The following is a 17,764-nucleotide window of genomic DNA, read 5'->3' as shown; positions in this document are numbered from 1 at the left end:
TCTGTGAGGCAACAAGACCTTCCTGACCTGATCCAAGTCCCAGAGCTGAGCAAAGGCAGGATGTTGCTGTGACCAGACCCCGTGATGATGGGCACAGTGGTGATGGGCAAGGGCAGATAGTGTGTCACAGCCTGTGCCTGTTCTCTGCCTCAGCCTAAGGCTGTGTTTATAGACCTATGGAATTCCACTTTCAGACAAGCTCTCCTGTGAGTCTGGAAGCTGAATTCCCTTGGATGTGCCTTAGGGTGCTTGAGAGTCTGGCTGCCAGTGATCAAGTCCTGAATTACAGGCAGCTGGGGAGCAGTGCTGGAGATACTTTAGCCACTGGGCACAACTTGCTGGAGGCACCCAAGTGGGTGCTGCCAATGGATGTCTCACATCCCTGCCCATGGGGACAGGAGAGGAGAGGAGACACCCTGGTACTGCTGCAAAGGCTGGCAGAAGCAGTAGGATCCCCAGCCCTGCCCAGGCAAAGCCTGGCACCCCTGGCTCCCAGCCTGGAGGCCACGGGCAGGGCCAGCCCTACAGTGGGGCTCTGCATTCTCCTCCCACACTGAGGGCAGGAGAGCACAGCACTGCTCCACAGTGTTTATGGACATCAGTGTCACAGCCCTGCTCCACAGGCTTCAGGGATGGGCAGGGCAACTGACTATAAAACCAGGAGAAATAGTCAGCCTGCTCTTGGTGCCATGCAGGCACTGCGGGAAGTGCCTTTGGAGTCAGCAGGAGACTCGCCCTGGCCTGGGGCTGCTCTTGGCAAGGCATCTGGGAAGTGCCTCTGAGGCAAGAAAGCGAGCACTTGCCAGGTACAGAACTGGACAGATCAAGAAGTCAAGATTTTGCATTCCAACTATCTATAGGAAATAGGGTTTTTTTATTATTTCAAGTTTTCATAAAAATCCATAATTATTGAAATCAAAGTTACAGAAGAAAGTTCGTAACTTTTTTATTGATTTTATTTCTTTTTTCTTTCTTTTTCCCACCCCCCCGTTGTTTTTCCCCTCTCAGAGTTATATCTGACACCAGAGTCCATCAGACAAAGTCCTTACAAACACAGGAGTCCTGAAGACATCGGCTGAATGTTTTCCTGGTATAAAGAAGAAGAGGAGGAGGTGGTGACAGTGCGGGCGCAGTGGGTTTGGACAGGGGCAAGAGGGCTCGGTGGAAGGAGAGAGGTCGGTATGTTTGTAGCAACGTTTGTTAATTATTTTTTATTTGTTCATTTGTTCTTTTTTTAAAAAAACAAAACAACACCATTATTATTTGCAAATTGTTGCCTGGTTAAATCATTTTCATATTGAACTTGCGCGGCGCGTCGGCAGAGCTGATGCCCGCGTCGGACTTGCGTGGCACATACTCGATTTCAATATTGTGCTTGGTGTTGCCTTTCCCACGGCTCCACAGGAAGAGGAGCACCAGACAGAAGAGCACGACGCCCAGGAAGGAGATGAAGCCCATGGTGGTGGCGATGATGAGAGTCTTGATGTCAAAGGGGAAAGGCACGGTGGCGCGCGTGCTGTTGGCATCGCTCTCGTTGGGCTGGTTGGAGATGAACGCGAAGGTCTTGTTGGGCTGGTGGGGCCAGTCTGGGGAGTAGCTGCGCACGTGCAGGTGGGCCAGCATGGTGTCGTTGCCACCCGCGTTGCTGGCGATGCATAGGTAGGTGCCGTTGTCCTGGATCTGGGCGTAGCGCACCTCCAGCGTGCCGTCAGGGAAGACAGTGAGCCGCCCGTTGGTTTTGGTAGAGATGAGGTGCTTCCGGGGAGAGAGCCACATGATGGTGGGCGGCGGGTCCCCATCTGCCCGGCAGACAAAATGCACCGTGTGGCCTTCGTCCACGAAGATCTGCTGAGGTTTGCGGTCCCGTATCCGTGCTCGGCGGCAGGTGAAGTAGTTGGGCAGGAGGACGTCAGGGAAGTCCTTAAACTCCTTGCCCTGGACGAACTCGGGGGTGGAGCAGGTGGGCTGCTGCTTGTTGAAGTTCAACCTCCATCGCCGCCGGAAAACCCAGAGCAGCCGACAGTCGCAGGCTAAGGGGTTGTTGTCGAGGATGAGCGTCTCCAGGTTGCCCACCGAGTGGAAAGCTGACTCCTCCAGGGTGGTCAGCAGGTTCCCTGACACGTTCAGGATGCGCAGGTAATTGAGGCCGCGGAAGGCGAAGGGCTCCACTGTGGTGAGCTGCCCTCCCACCAGCTGGATCTCCTGGAGCCTGAGCAGGTCATGGAGCATCGAGCCCTCGATGGTGACAATGGGGTTGTAGGACAGGTTCAGGAACCGGAGGTAAACCAAGTGCCTCACCGACACGTACGGGATGGACGTCAGGTTGCAGTGGGTGATGGACAAGGAGGTCAGGTTCAACCCATAGAGGCAGTTGGATGTCATAGTATCCAGGTAGGGCCAGTGTGAGATCTCGAGGACCTTGAGCCGGTAGAGCCTCTTGAATGAGTAATCCCGGATGGTGTTGATGTTCAGATGCCGCAGCCGCAGCACGATCAAGCCGTGAAGGTGAGACAGGGCCTCCGTGGGGATAGAGGTCAGGTTGCATTTCTCCAGGGTCAGCTGCTCCAGGCTGTTGAGGCCACTGAAGGCCCGGTGGGAGATGTAGACAAGGTCGTTGTCCCCCACCTCCAAAGACTTCAGGTTGTACAAGTCCTGGAACATGTAGTCTAGGAGGATCACAATTTTGTTCTCACTAATGTCTAGCTTGGTAAGGTTGCTGAGTCCAGTAAACACCCCCAGGGGGATCAGCTTGAGTCTGTTACTCCTGAGCCCCAGCGTCCTGAGGTTGAAGAGGTTGTTGAAAGCCCCAGGTTCAACGGCACTGATAATGTTCTCGTTCAGCTCCAGCTCCTCCAGGTGAGGGTAGTTGGCAAATTCATCCTGGTTGAGCGTCTTAATGCGGTTCTTGCCCAAGTCCAGCAGCCTGGTCTCGGTGGGGATCCCCTCTGGCACCACCATGAATCGCTTGCGGTGGCACAGGACGGCGCGCTCCTGGGCAGAGCACTCGCAGCGCGGCGGGCAGCCCGTGGCGGAGCCGGACAGGATGGAGCCCAGCATCAGCAGGAGAATCGGCTGCCAGCAGGCCAGGATTGGGCTGCGCATACTCGCCTCCCCAGCTACCATCCTATCTCTCACCTGCAGGAACAGCGGGAGACAAAGAGCAAGGGGCACGTGAGCAACAGCGGGCACGGCCAAGGCTAAAGCTCTGGTGTCCTGGCAGAGGTGATGGTAAGGCAAAAGGCACCGCCGGTGCACAGCAGAGGGTTTAGTTTTCCAGCTGAAGTACAGCTCTTTGGCTTCAAGACCCCCTCTCCTCCCCACTCCCTGACTTTCCACTTGATGACTGAACGTGCACAGACTTTTGAATGGAAGGCCTTGAGGAATCTGTGTCAGACAGCTTCCTCTGCTTCTTAAAAAAATAATTTAATACGAAACACATCTATCTACATCCTATTTTAAGCTCTTGAAATTATTCCGTTCCCTGTAGATGGAGCCTGAATATAAAGGCTGCTTTGCAAACAGAGGAGCTGAGCACAGGATGGAGCGTCTGGGGGAACCCCACTTGGGGTGAGCAACACTGATAGCTCAGTGGGAGCCAGCTCCCTCCCTCTGTGCTCCCCTAGGCCCCAGCTGCTCTCAGTGTGTCCCCAGGACCAGTTCCTTGCCTCCCACCATGCCAGCCTGCAAGGGCAGACCCACATATTCCACCCCCCAGAAACAGCAACTGGGCAGGCACTGCCTACAGAGCGAGCTGTAGCCTCAAATCAGCTCCAGGGGGCTCTGGGATAATGAGGAGCCCAGACCCAGCCTCCTGCTGCTGTTCCTGGGGAGGGCTGGGAGACTTCCCTGGGGGCTCATGGGCTGGCTGTGCCCCAGCCCAAAGCCATCCCAGCCCGGCAGGGTGGATGCTCCCTGTCAAGCTGCATTGTTGCATTTATTTCCTTGTTCAGGCTGTTACAAGGAATCAAATCATATCAATAGTGCATATTAGATCTTGGGCTACTCCAGCCCGTGTTTATGTCTATTGTTATGTTACTCTCTGCGCTGCTCCCACTAATGCTATTTATGGCTATCACTGAACACACCCAATCCATTACTTCCATTGGCTCTGTTTGTATCCATCACTGTATATCCTGCCCATTACTTCCCCTGCTCTAGCACTATTTATGGGGCTGGTACACGTTCTGCACATTCCTGCCATTGCATCTGCTCATATTCATCATTTCATACAGATATATGACCCAAGGATCACTTTTGTTCCCAGAAAATTATTCAAAATTTCTTTGTAAGATACAAGGATGGGAGATGATGGACTGGCCATAAAAATGTCTACCAGCACCATCTTGGGAACCACCAGCCTCGGCACAGCCAGCGATGGGGCTTTGAGGGCTGGAGTGTCTCCACAGGAACCCTCTGTGCTTTCCTCCCATTTCCCTGTCCTCTTCCACCTCCCCTTTCCCTGCTCCTTCTGCAGTGGGGCTGCTCAGTGGGGATCACACTGAACACAGCACCCCAAAGTGAAGGGCTGCAGGGACAGGAGGTGCTCCTGCTGAGCTCCCTCCTGCTGGCCCTGGGCCAGCATTTCCCAGTGCAGTGGAAACATTTGCATTGGGAGTGCCTGAAGCCAGGCTTCAAAGAGCCATTTGCTGGGTATTTACAATCCATCATCTCCCATGTCATCACCTCCCTGGTGCTGGGCAGCAGTACAGGTACAAGCAGGGCTGCTGCTACCACTGCCCTGCTGCTGGGGTGGGGCTGGGACTGGGGCTGCAGCCCTGGAGCCAGGATGGCCCCCTGGCTGGTATGGCTCAGGCTGCATATGGGTTTGTTCCCCAGGCCACTGGGGCTGAGCTGCCAGTGGGTGCCCAGGCCAGCCCTCCCCGTGGCCAGGAGCCTCTTGGGCACTGCTCTCCCACCACATGCTTGTTACTGAGTGCTGGCTCGCCTGCAGCCTTTTTTCTCAGAAACCAATTCCTGTTCCTCACAGCCATGCTGAGAAAGCCATCAAAGACAGCAAAACACGGCATGCAAAACAAAATACAGTCTGAGGGGCTTAATTATAGCAGGACTGAAAACACTCAGCTCATTACGAGTGCCAGGCACCAGCCTTGTTTTTGTGCTGGGCCAAAAGCTCAACTCTGTCTGCATGTGCTGCTCTGTTCTGGTCCCTGCTGGGCGTGGGGAGGGGGCAGAGCTGAATCCTGCAGACCAACCTCCCCCAGGCTCAATCCTGCCTCTCCACCAGCAGGAAGGCAACTGCACCTCCAGCACCTTTGGTCCAGTGCTGTCATCCCCACTGCAGCCTCAGCAGAGCCAGAGCTGTATGGTATCAATCAGTAAAATATCGGCAGAGAGGCGATAGATGAATGAAGCAGGATCTGTGTGGCACTACCGACAAGCACAGCCCAGAATTAAAGTCTAGACACACCTCACACATTATTAGTTCTCAGCTAAATTTAAATCCGTGATAAATACAATCCCTGACAAAAACATCCGTAATCTTAATAGCCAGAGTCACAGAAGAGCTTTGGGAGAAAGACAATAAATAAGCTGGAAAATTCTGAGCTAAGATGAGCTTTAAATCACTTCTGGCTCCCATTTACCTCTGCCTTATTCGGAGAGAAATAGTTGTGCCTCAAGGTGATGCAGATATTAAGAGATGCCCTTCTAAAAACAACTTGAACTCTGATTTTTGTGTGAGCTGTGGGCCAACAACGGCTTTACAGCTCCTGCACAACTGCTTCCTGCAGGAAGGGCTTTCCACAAAGCCCTCCCAGATTTACTCTGAGGAAGACCCTGAAACATGCCCAAACCCCCCACCAGGGTACCAGCCACAGCTGGAGCTGCCAGGCTGGAGCAGAGGATCAGGCCATGGCCGTGATGCTCAGCCCAGCCCACAAGCATCATGAGCTGCCCTCAGCATCAGCGTGGTTCTTCTTCCTCAGTCACAAAAAAAGAATCAACAAAAAAAGCAGCAGCTGCCAGACTCGCTGCCTTTAGGCAATGAGCAAACCCAGTGCAAGCCAAAGCAAAACTGATGCTCAGAGCCATGGCAGGCACTGACCCCTGTCCTCACCACCTGCCGCCCAGGGCTGAGCGCTCTGCAGAACAGTCTCTTCCCGCGGGAAGGTCCGGCTGCGGCCCACGAGGCGCAGATGGGCACACTGGAGCACTGCCTCGGTGCTAAATACAGCAGCACTGCCCAGTGCCTCTGCCTGGGCTCCATGCTGCGAGAGGAGACGCCTTTCTGGGCCTGGAAATGCAGCCTGGGGCCAGACTGAAGTGCTGACGTGCGTGGGGTTTGCTGCAGCCTGACAGGCATAGGCTGCCCTGGTGTGGGAGCAACAACCCCAGGAAAGCCAAACTTGGGTGATGACCCAAAAGGGAGCCCAGGCTCTGCCCAAGTGTGCTCCTGAGGATGCCCCAAGGGGTGAGCAGCCATGCCCCACCGCTGTCCCTGGGCTGTCCCCTGCTCCCCACCCCACTGAGCAGGGAGCGATCTGCTGTGCTGACAGCGAGCGAGCAGGCAGCAAAAATCCCCGAGTCAGCTCTAAGCCCACCTGGCAGCCATAAATTACAGGGCAGGAGATGTTCACCCTTGAACCAGATGCTTCTGAGAGCATCGAGTGACAACAGGCGATTTAGGACAAAGCAAGCCATACCCCAGCAGGGAGGGGTCCCACAGCGCCCTGGGGGCTGTGTCCCCACCCTGTCCCGGCAGGAGCTGACCTGCTGCTTGCTCCCAGCTGTGCACAGGAGTGAACTGGACCCTGCAGTGCTGGGCATCCTCACTGGGCTGCATTGTGGGGGTGAGTTCAGCCATGGGCTCACCCCATCTCTGCCCTGATGGCTTCATGTGAAACCAAGACACAGCTCCTCGAGTCCATGCTCCTGTCTCCACTAAGCTGCTCCTGCTAAATCACATTTTATTGAAATTGACTACGTTTTAGAAACAAAGACTCCAGGCTTACAAATAAATATTTAACAACCTTTCCTGCTGCTAGAGGGGTTTCTTATCCAGACCCCGGGCTCTGCGCTGTTTCTGTAGCTATCTGCAAAGCAACAAAACAAAGGGAGCAGCCTAATTTGCCAAACACGCTTGTGCCCATTTCCTCCTCTCATCATTTCCCTTGTGTCCAGCGTGCATTTGTGGGCCCTTTTGCTTTGTCTCTCTCTCCTCTCCATCCTATCTGCTCCCTCCTCCTCCTCCTCCTCTTTTCCCACCCAGTCCTAGAGTGCAGGCTTCGGCAGTAACTGCCCTTCTCCCCCCTGCTCAAGGATGGGCAGCAATGGGTGGGAGCATCAGGCAGAGGAGGTGGTTTCCCTTCTGGAATCACTGTGCATCACATGAGGAAGAAGAAACTGAAGAGGGAGAGCATGAAGTGATCCCTGAGTGCTGCCAGGGCAGGCTGGTGGGCACAGCCAGGGTGGCACAGCACTGGCACGGGCGATGGAGACTTGCCACCATGCTCTTCTGGGCCTCCATTGATGGGTGGGCTGCTAAGGGTTAGAGGGCTGTCCCATGTCCTGGCCTGGCTCCAAATCATCCAGGAGCAGCTCAGGGGGGTTAAAGAATGGGGGAGAAACAGGCAGAAGATGAGAAGGACCCCTGAGGGTGGTGGGGACACACAAGCAAGTTCTGCAAGGCAATGAGCCAAGGCAGGTCAGCCAGAGGAGTGCCCACCCCAGCCCTACCAGCCAGCAGCTGCCAGGGTCACCACTCCCCTTCCCACAGGAAGGCACAGCTCTCCAGCTGGGAGCTCTCGCTCAGCCTCCTGGAGTATCTGCTTTCAGCAGCTCCGAGGTGGGAGCCTGGAATAGGTGTGATGCAACCTGATCTGCTCTGGCAGCTGCTCTGAAGCTGTAAAAGAGCATGGAGAAGGACTGAAGATGCAAATCCCCTTCCGGCACTGACACCACATTTTGGCCACAGCTGGTCCATGGGAGTGCCCTGCAAAGGCATTTCCTGATGGAAACAGGCTCTGCCACCCAAAATGTGGCATCCCCAGCACCACAGTGAGTCAGGAAACCACCCTACAGAGGGCAAGAAGAGCAGAAAATACAGGAAGATGCCCAGGAGAGGAGAAGAGCTCCGACACGGGCTGAGGGGCTGGAATGCTGCTAAGGGGAGGCTTTGGCCCAGCTGTCTACTGTTTCAATCTGGGCTGTGGATCTACCTGACCCCATGCAGGGACAGCTATGTGCAGTGGAGGGACAACCAGCAGTGGCCCAGAGCCAAGCTGGAAAGTGGTTTTCAGGCAGGTTACTGGAGCAGGACAATGGGAAGGACATGCTGGTGGTCTCTGCAGGATGCTGAAGCTCAGAGCAGTTTTTGCTGAGGCTGTTTCTTGCTGTGATCACATCTGTGCAAGAGCTCCTCACCCTCCTCATACTTTTGCTCCTTCGTTTTGAGCATCTTTTCTCTTTGGCTGCACATGCCTCAGCACCCCATCAGCAGAGAAAACATCCTGACAAGGGATCAATAAGTAATTGCAAAGGCAGCTGTGGATGTCAGGGGATGTAAAGCCCTGAGCCAGCACAAGATAAACAAGGGGTGAGGGTGCAGTGCAGAGTGGAGTTGGGGCTTAGGGCCAGCCATGCTGCCCTGCTCATGGTGGAGGTAGCCAGGACATGGACCAATCACTGATGCCACAGCCACTGCCTGAAACTGGTGGTTCAGCACTTCCCAGGTCAGGTGAGCCTGGAGTAGGCTCATTTTTTATTGTTTGTGAGAGCCAAAGAGCAGGGGAGTTATGTTTGCCAAGGGAATAGCTCCCAAGGGTTGGCTGCAGACTTCTAGGGCTGGGTCAGGAAGAGATGGCTGGAGGCTGGTGGGCACTGGGACCATTTGAATGGGGATTCTCCTTCCTTTATTTTGGCAAATTTCCTTGGGATTGCTGTCTCTGTGGATATGGGCTGAGTCACCAGGATGTTTTAAGTGCTCACTGAAGGCACCCAGCTCACCTTGCACTCTGATCCATAAGAACTGGGTACAGGAGGCACTAGTGTAGCATGAGGGTCTCCCTAGATGGTTCTTCCCTGTTATGAGCTGGGAAAGGAAGTTGGAAAAACCCCAGGCTCTTCTCAGGGCAATGGAAACACTTGCCCTGAAGAGGTGAAAGAAAGTCCAAGGAGTGTATTGGGAGAGCTGCCAGGGTCTGACATTACAAAGACATCCCCTGAAACGTGCTCATGGCCCAAATGCCTTCTGTGCTCCCTTGAGCTCCCTTGAACTGCCCAAGGGCCCTGCACAGGGGCAGTGCTGGGCTGGGGCTGGAGGATGGGCACAGCCCAGGCAGGCAGCCATCCTTCCCCACAGCTCTGGTGCTGCTGGGGCAGCCCTGCATGGCTCAGCACACAGCCCCAGTGCTGCTGAATCAGCCAGAGCCCAGCTGCACGGAGCCTGAGCTGGGCCCCGCGTGCAGGGCAGGACAGCACCTGACATGGCATAAAAGCAGCTGGAACAAAGTCACCCCAGGGCCAGAGTGCCTCTCCTCCTGGCCAGGAGCAGATGGCACCGATGTGTGGGCATGTCTTGAGGGCTGGGCTGGGCACAGGGACTTCCTGCTCCCCCAGATCCAGGCTCCAGCCTGTGCCGTGGCCAGTCCCAGCAGTGAGAACCCAGCTCTGCCAGGCTGAGACACCGCTCCTGGCCACTACAAACCACACCTGGGGGCACCAGGAAAGATGAGCTGCTCCCTCCTACTGCTCCCTGCCTGGGAACAGCCAATCTCCTCCAGCTACCAAAAGGTATCCCATGGCTCTCACTAGGGCTCTGCTCAGCACCTAGAGAAGGGCTGGGGAACCAGCAGCTCCTGCAGCAGAAACCCAGGGCTAATAGGCAGAGCCCCCACCAGTGCCTCCTCCCACCCTCATTTACCCAGGGCTGTCTCAGCAGGACAGCAAATGCCAAACCAGCCCCACACCCTGGTCCCAAGGGCCATCAGAGAACAGCACTGAGGCTTTGGATGTGACCCCCTCTAAATGCCACCACTCCAAAGCACTGTGTCCCTACTGCATCCCTGCCACTGCTCAAAGGTTGAAACCCCAGATCAAAGTCCCAAAGGCTAGGCAAAGCAGCTCCAGGCACCAGTCAATTCCTTACATTTAATTTAAGACTGTACTTACAGCATCACTTCTGTTCCCAGGCCACATCCCTTGAATCCCCCTACAACCAGAACAGGACACACAGAAAATACAAGGGTTTCTCTGGAGCACTGCATTTTCCCCTGGAATCCTTTGGGATAGTGGCAAGAGAACTTCAAAGGACACAGGACATAAAGCTGTCAGCTTTGCTGACCTCAGGGAAACCTGCTGATTTACCCCCCCTTTAGGACCAGCCCTGGTATTTTTATACTGCTGCCTAAAATAAGTGGCCTCGGAAGCCTTTGGGAGAAGCCCAGTGCAGCCCAGCCCAGCAGAGCTGGCTCTGGGATCACCGATTGGTGGGACAAGGGGCAAGGGTCGAGGGACTGTGTGTGCCCTGCTGCCAGGGCTCCCACGGGCACTGTGACACCAGCAGAGCTGTCCTTGCCCCCAGCCCACAGGGACATGGGCAGAGCAGGGTGCCAGGAGAGTGGCTGTGCTTCAAGGCACTGTGAGAGATGCAAGCCCCAGTTCGCTCCATCCACTTCATTTTCCGACTCCTTCCCACAAGCCAGATCTCTCCCTCTCTCTCCCCCCTCAGTTATTATTAAGTTTTGTTCACATAATCACAAATTTGGTGCTGCAGGAATTTCCAGAGAGGGAGATGGAGAAAAAAGGGAAGCAAAGAAAGCATGAGCAATAGCAAGTGCAGAGGGAAGATTCCTCTTCCCAGCCTGGTTTTCTCTGGGCTGGTTTTACATGTGTAATTCCTTTTTCTTTCCCCCTTCTCACTTGTTTGATTTTTGCATTATTTATGGCTTGTCTTCAGGGCCTGTATTTGCTGTTATTGTTTCATTCAACAATAAAATGGATTTGATAAAAACAAACTGTGCTGAGCCATGGCTGAGCCCGCCCATCCTGCATCCAGCTGAACCCACACAGCCAGGCAGAGAGGGCGAGGGGCTGCCAGCCCTTCCCAGCCCAGATTCTGCAGGAAGGGAGGTGCTGCGGGATGTGGCCTGGACAGAGCTTGGGCTGACAGAAATCCTTGGCAGGTATGGGGCTGTGCAAGGCCCAGTGCTTTAATGCCCGTGACAAGGGATGTCAGTGTCAGCACAGTGGCAGATTCAGCCATTCCTCAGCCTTTCCAGCACATGCTAAGCCCGTGGGCATGGAAAAACAAAAGAGGGATGCCATCCACGGGGATGGAGTGGCTCCCCACTGCCCTTCAAAGAAGGCAGCCGTGGGGTGGGTTTGCTGTGTTTTGCTCGAGCTGAAAGCAATGCTTTCTGCCCTTTCCTCCCTCCCAGCACTGAGGATAATGACACAGAGCCTGCGCTCTGGGCTGTACGTGAGAACAAAAGTAATCACGGGGAAATACAGTGCATGGGAATGCAATCGGAAATGCAAGGCCAGGGTTTCCATTTCGCTGCCGCTCCGGTGCCGTTTCCCATTGAGAAGGATAAACAGGCTGAGCACAAATCAGTTTAATGGCAGCACCTGATGGCAGCGCAATTCTGCGCTTCCCAGAGCAAACTGTAGCTCAGGCCCAAGTGGCAGTGAGATGCCGGCTCTGCGGGACGGCCACCCCATGGACAGCCCGGACAGGCTGCCCTGGGCAGCAGCACTGACACAGCCTGCTCCACACGGCACAAGGGGACTGCCGTCCCTCTCCAGCCCTGGGGATGCCCATGGATTGTTGTCTGGACAGTTCCCAGCAGAAGAGGCGTCCCTGTGAGTGTCCCTCACATCCCTAAAGTCCCGGACCCATGGGGAGCCTGTGGAGTGCCGTGCCTTGCTCTGTGCTCAGCACACAAAGCACTGGCCAGCAGAACAAGCCACCAGGCCAGTGCTTACTGTGATGCCTCCCCAGCTCCTCAGGCTCCCATTTTGGGCAGTCCAGATGGATCTGTCTCTCTGTGACTGTCCCCAATCCAATGGGGGTGGAGAAAGGCTGGGGCTGGGTACGGGAGGGAGAGGTTTGGCTGCTGGAGGGTGAGAAGTGCTTCTGGAATGCTCAGGCTTTGCTCACCACCCCCAGGTTGCCTCTGAGGTCTAAATCAGTTGTTTCCCATTTCACACTCGACATCTCAAATCCAAACAAAGAGCTGAAAGAATAGATCACGTCAAAATATTTCTGCTTCTCCCTCCTACGAGAATTCCCCATCAGAGACCAATCCAATTAAGGTGCAGGTTATGAAATTAACCATAATTACCAGAGCGATATTTAATGTTTTGCATTCTGATGAAGAAACAGAATGGAAATGACAAAAAAAATAGTAATTGTGGGTCCTACTGATAAGAGCAATATAGGATAGGGAGGGGAAGGGCTGCCAGGGAAGTGAGGGCTGTGTGGGGTGGCAGGCACTGGGCTGCATCAGGAACCTTACAGCCCCAAGGGCAAGGCTGGGTGCTCAGGGGCACATCCCTCTGGGAGCCATGGACAGCCTGTCCCCCAGAGCAGAGGTCAACCCGGCCTGATGGCAACCACAGGCATTTTGCCATTACAGCATCCCTTGGACCAGTGCAGGATGACAGGAATCATCAGAACCATGCAGGAACCATTTCTGTGCTTAACCACGAGAATGAGCAGAACGAAGCCAAAGCTCCCTGGCCCCTGTGACAGGGACCCTGACCTGCTGCCCTGCCTGATCCTTACTTAGGTAGGAGATGCTGTCTGGATGGGGCACTGGGAAGGGCAAGGGATGGTGGCCAAGATATTGGTGAGGCCAGAGGGATGACTGAGCCACAGGTGGGGCTCATGGCAGGGCTCCCCCAGCATGGCTATGCTGCACCAATGCAGTGCATGCATCCCATGCAGGCCCAGACAGGTCCCACTGGCCATTCCTGACTGCTGCTCCTGGAAGGTGGCAATCACCCAGGATTCACCCCAGCAATGGCTGGGGTCTCTGCTCAAGGCGGGGCACTCCCCCTGCTGTTCCCACTTCCCCAGCCAGACTGGTGTGACCTCCTGCCCCCAGGGATGGAGAGTGCCACACACTCCCTGTCTGGGCTGAATGGGAGGCGATGACGATGTCACTCTCGGTGACATTTATCAGCACTTATTCAATCGCCCGGGTCAAGCTGACAATTAACGCTGCTCAGACACAGCCACCTCTGTGTGACCCAGCTTTCTGCTGGTGACAAGGGGACAGAGGCCACACCATGCTGCTGACAGTGCCTGGGGGCTGGGCAAGCACTGGAAAGGGGGGACTCTGGCTGGTGTTTGTCCCCTTCCCCAAGTCAGCCCCATTCCCACACACCCCTCTCCCCCTCTGCCATTTCACACATGTCCTGGCATTGCCCAACAGGCAGCAGGTTCAAACAGCCACCAGCACTGGCTGAGAGGAAGGCACAACACACAGCAGAGGCACAGCACCTGTAGCCATTCTCTCCTGTAGCCATTCACTGCCAAAAGCTCCCATTTTTACTCTCATGGATGAAAAGAAAGTGGAAAAAATTGACTAAGGAGAAAATTGAGGTCATGGCGTTCCGTTTCTTTCTCCCTTTGTTTTACTTGGGTTGTTTGATTTGAGTTAAGCATTTGGAGCCCTTTTCTCTTTCACCCCAGCCTTCCCTGCTACCTGAAAAGCTCTTCTGGCTCTTTTCCCACCAAAAGCCATTTCTGCTCATGCTAGGATGAACCCTGCTTGAGGTTCAGCACAGAACAGAGGAGAGCTGCTGACTCAGTGCACTGGGCATGTTGGAGAGCCCAAACAGCCACCCTGGCCAAGCTGTGAATTGTGTTTTCAAAGAGATGTGCCCATTGCCAACTCTGCCTCTAAGGACAGGGTCCCACCAAATAGCAGCACCCAGTGGTCATCCAACGCACCTCATCAAGCCCATAATTCAACAACTGTAATTACACTATACTTGTGGTGTTATGATAAAGTGATTTATCCACCCTTGTATTAGAGCCTCAAGTTAGAGGATTTTATACTTGTCACTTACATGGAGCAGCACCAGCTTGAGCAGTGCTGCTGTGGCTGCGTGAAGCCGGACACTAAAGAAAGCAGAAGTCCTTCAGTGCTGCTGTTAACCTTCCAGGAAACAGTGGTAATTAGAGGTATCACACAGTAATTACATTACAGGTGTAGAGTAACTGCAGCACAGTACAGTGTTACAGTGGTACAGCCATTTGTTTAGTAATTAATCCGTCCACAAGAAGGCCTGGAAAACCTGACGCTTCCCCAGGAGCTGTAAAAGCAGCTCCACTGTTTCCTCCAGTCACCTCCTGCCTGTCCCATGAGACCCAGCGGGAGCTGGGGCTGCCTGAGCACTGAAGCTCAGGTGCTATGGGGAAAACTCTGTGGGGAAAACTCTCTGCGGGAAGACATGGAGGCTTTAGCCCAGGGGCACATTTCCCTCTTGGCCCTGCTCATCATCTGAGAGCTCCAGAGGCCCCTTCTCCTCCCTGGCATTCAGCAGCTGCACCAGCAGGATCCAGGAAGGAGCAAGGAGCAGCAGGTGAGGAGGCACAGCCAAGCCAGACACGTCGTCCTACAGACCCCCAGCCCACTCTGGATGGGCTGAGGAGGCTTTGGCGCCAGGGAGGAGGGGGAGTTGAGCTGCCCCACTGCTGTGGGCACCTGGGACAGACACGGGGCTCTGGCCACCTGCCCCTGCCAGAGCTCCAGGACAGGGAACAAGCAGGGGGAGAAAGGTTTGGGCAGTGATGCTGGGTGGGGACAGGCTGGGATAGCTGCTGTGAGGTAGGGATGGGCTGGGATAGCTGCCTTTGGGTGGGGATGGGCTGGGATAGGGGCTGGGCTGGGATAGGGGCTGGGATAGCTGCCTTTGGGTGGGGATGGGCTGGGATAGGGGCTGGGCTGGGATAGGGGCTGGGATAGCTGCCTTTGGGTGGGGATGGGCTGGGATAGGGGCTGGGCTGGGATAGGGGCTGGGATAGCTGCCTTTGGGTGGGGATGGGCTGGGATAGGGGCTGGGTAGCTGCCTTTGGGTGGGGATGGGCTGGGATAGGGGCTGGGCTGGGATAGGGGCTGGGTAGCTGCCTTTGGGTGGGGATGGGCTGGGATAGGGGCTGGGATAGCTGCCTTGGGTAGGGATGAGCTGGTATATGGGCTGGGATAGGGGCAATCCCGTACGGTCCGTGCAGCCCCCGTGCTGGAGGAGATGGCACACTGCTGCTCCACAGCCGCCTTCAGCGTGCGTGAAGATCAGGTCAGGGCTGCTGCAAGGTGCAGAGCAGCGAGGAGAGGGTTAAGGCTGGCAGGAGGGCTGGGATGGGGCTGTGGAAGGGAGAACATTGCAGAGCCACAGCCGGGCTCCGGGAGGTGGTGCAGAGGAAGGGGAGATGGAGGGAGATCCATGGAGTGGGGCTCTTCCTGGGAATGCCCGAGCTTCCCCCCGCGAGTCAGACCCCGGAGAGCAGCAGGGCTGTCACAGCGATCCCCTGCTGCCGGCCAGCGGCCACAGCCGCTTGCTGGGAAGGGCGTTTGCTGGAAGGACCGCGGATGGCGATGGCTGGGCGGCAGCAGGGGCAGGGACAGGCAGGGAGAGGCAGCAGAGCCTCGGCGACGCCAACCAGCCCGAGCAGACCCGATCCCACCGGTGCCCACGCTCACCCTCCCTCCTCGTGCAAATCGCTTTCGCGGCACCAACACTCCCATTCCTTCTTGGAGGTGGCATCTCCAGCACCTGGATCGAGTCGTGTCTCTACCCGTCACTCGGGCTATTTATACATCCAAGGCGCAAGGTGAAAAATCCAATAACCTACACACAGTAACGGAGAGCAACAAGCACCGGCACCGCCCGGGAGGGCTCCCAGAGCCCTTCTGCCAAACAGGCTCCTGGGCATCCTCGCAATCCCCACTACCCTGTGGAGCTCCTTCAACATTAACCACTTCTTTTTTCTGCCAGACACAAACGGGCAGGCGCCGGCAGCATGACCCTGGCCCAGCATCTTCAGTTCTCTGAGTTGGCTCCTGGCTCCGGGATGTGGGGCTGAGCCCAGGCAGGGGGACCCTTCAGAGCCCCCAGAGCCCTCCCGGAGCCTGAGGAATCACCCCACTCGGCATTAACTCCCCACGTCCCCGACTTACCTATCTCCAGGCTGGGAGGGCTGGTGACAGAGAGGTGAACCCTTGCCCTGAAAAACGCCCCTTCCCCATGACTGCTGCCTCCGATCTGGTCACTCCGGGCTGGAGAGCTCTCCCTGCCCGTCTTTAACCCTTAATGCCTCTGCTTTGGGGATGGGCAGAGGAACAATTCCTCCTCCTGAGTTAACCCTTGCTGGGCAGGAGATGGGCACAGCCGGCTTGAGGCTGATCCCTGCTCCCCTGCCAGTCCCGGAGGGTAGCGCTGACCAGACTATCCGTTCCCTACCTGAACAAGGCATCTGCTCTCGGCCGGCCAATTCACCCGGGAACTACCCGGAGAGGAGGAGGATACTCCCCATCACGATACAGCCTCAGTCCTGCCGAGCCCCAGCCCTCTGGCTGGGACCCCGGCCCCGCCTGGTTCGCAGCTCCCGCAGGGGCTGCGCCGAGGCTGCGGGAACGGGGCGGGGGTGCGGGGAGGAGATGGGCAGAGGGGAGCGCCCGGGCAGAGCGGGGCGGGGAGGCGGCAGCATCCGCACCGGCGGGGCTGGAGGGCGGCAGCTCCCGGAGCACACGGCTCCCCGGAGCACACGGCTCCCCGCAGCCCGGGCACGCACCAAGTTCCCAGCCCCGCGCCCTCCGCACCGGCGCGGCTCCGGCCCTGGGGCAGCGCGGCGGCGCCGTCCCGGAGCCGCGGAGCCCCCGCCCGCTGCCCGCCCCGCCGGCCCCGCGCCCCGCTCCGCTCCCCCGTCCCGCTTACCCGCATCTCATCCTCGCCGGCGATCTCCTTCGGTCAGAAATGGCATCTCCCCCGGCCCCCCCGCCAAACCTCCACCTGCAGTAGCGCAGCTCCCCCTCTCCGCAGCGACAGCACGAGCGGCGGCGGCGGCGGCGCTCCCGGGGCCGGGCCGCCCCCCAGTCCCGCGCCCGGGGGAGGGAGGGCCGGGCCGGGCCGGGCCGGGCCGGGCACGGGGCCCCGCCGGGGCCGCCCTAGGGCCGCGCGGCCGGCGGCTCCCTGCCCTCCGCGCCCGGGCGGCCGGCGGCGCTTCGGGGCGGCGGCATCGCCCCCGCGGGCGGGCGGGCGGCTGGCTCGGCCCGGGCTCCGCACGCCCGCTCCGCTCCGCCGGCCGGGTCTGCCGCGGCGGGGCCGGGCTGGGTGCCGCCGGCCCCCGCCTCCCCTCCGGGAGGAGCCGGCGGCGGGCGCGGGGCGGTGCGCGGAGCGGCGGGCACGGCAGCGGCAGCGGCGGGCACGGCCGGTCCCTCCTCCCGCCGCCGCCCCCGCTCCGCGCGGGGGGTGCGGGTCCCCGGGGCTGCGGGGCGGGGGGAGCGGGGGCGGCTCCCCCGCCAACCGGGGCCGCTCGATGGAAGGGGCCCCGCAGCCCCCGCCCCGCCGGTGCAGCCTCGCTGTCCGCAGAGGACGGACCGGCCGAGCTCTGCCCGTCACCGCCGCGTCGGTGCCCAGCCCTGCCCGCGTCCGCCGAGAGACGGTGCCGGCTCCCCCGGGGATTCCGGAGGGTCCGTCCTACAGCAGCTACCTCAGCACAGCGTTTTGCTCCTCTTTACACTGTCCCCCCACCCCGGCACGTGAGAGGGAAAGGGCTGCAAGCGCTGAGGGGACG

General features: G+C 57.5%; 1 protein-coding gene across 3 annotated transcripts in view; it reads right to left on the bottom strand.

The window, feature by feature from the left end:
* Positions 1-841: 841 nt before the first annotated feature.
* The window catches only part of LINGO1 (leucine rich repeat and Ig domain containing 1), a 62,247-nt gene continuing 45,324 nt past the window's right edge, over positions 842-17,764 (bottom strand). The window contains exons 1-2 of one of the 3 annotated variants that reach the window (XM_056499371.1): positions 16,906-17,123; positions 842-3,135 (exon numbers count right to left, since the gene is read on the bottom strand). In XM_056499371.1, coding sequence (XP_056355346.1) covers positions 1,282-3,135; positions 16,906-16,911 — 1,860 coding nt within the window. In that variant the 5' untranslated portion in view covers positions 16,912-17,123 and the 3' untranslated portion in view covers positions 842-1,281. Of the gene's footprint in view, positions 3,136-14,037; positions 14,100-16,905; positions 17,124-17,764 lie in introns of those variants that run through there. The other 2 variants (XM_056499372.1, XM_056499373.1) reach the window with 2 other exon arrangements.

The sequence above is a fragment of the Oenanthe melanoleuca genome, chromosome 10, assembly GCF_029582105.1.
Source record: "Oenanthe melanoleuca isolate GR-GAL-2019-014 chromosome 10, OMel1.0, whole genome shotgun sequence".
Lineage (NCBI taxonomy): Eukaryota > Metazoa > Chordata > Aves > Passeriformes > Muscicapidae > Oenanthe > Oenanthe melanoleuca.
Note: the sequence above shows the minus strand (reverse complement) of the source record. Positions and strands in the feature narration are given on the sequence as shown.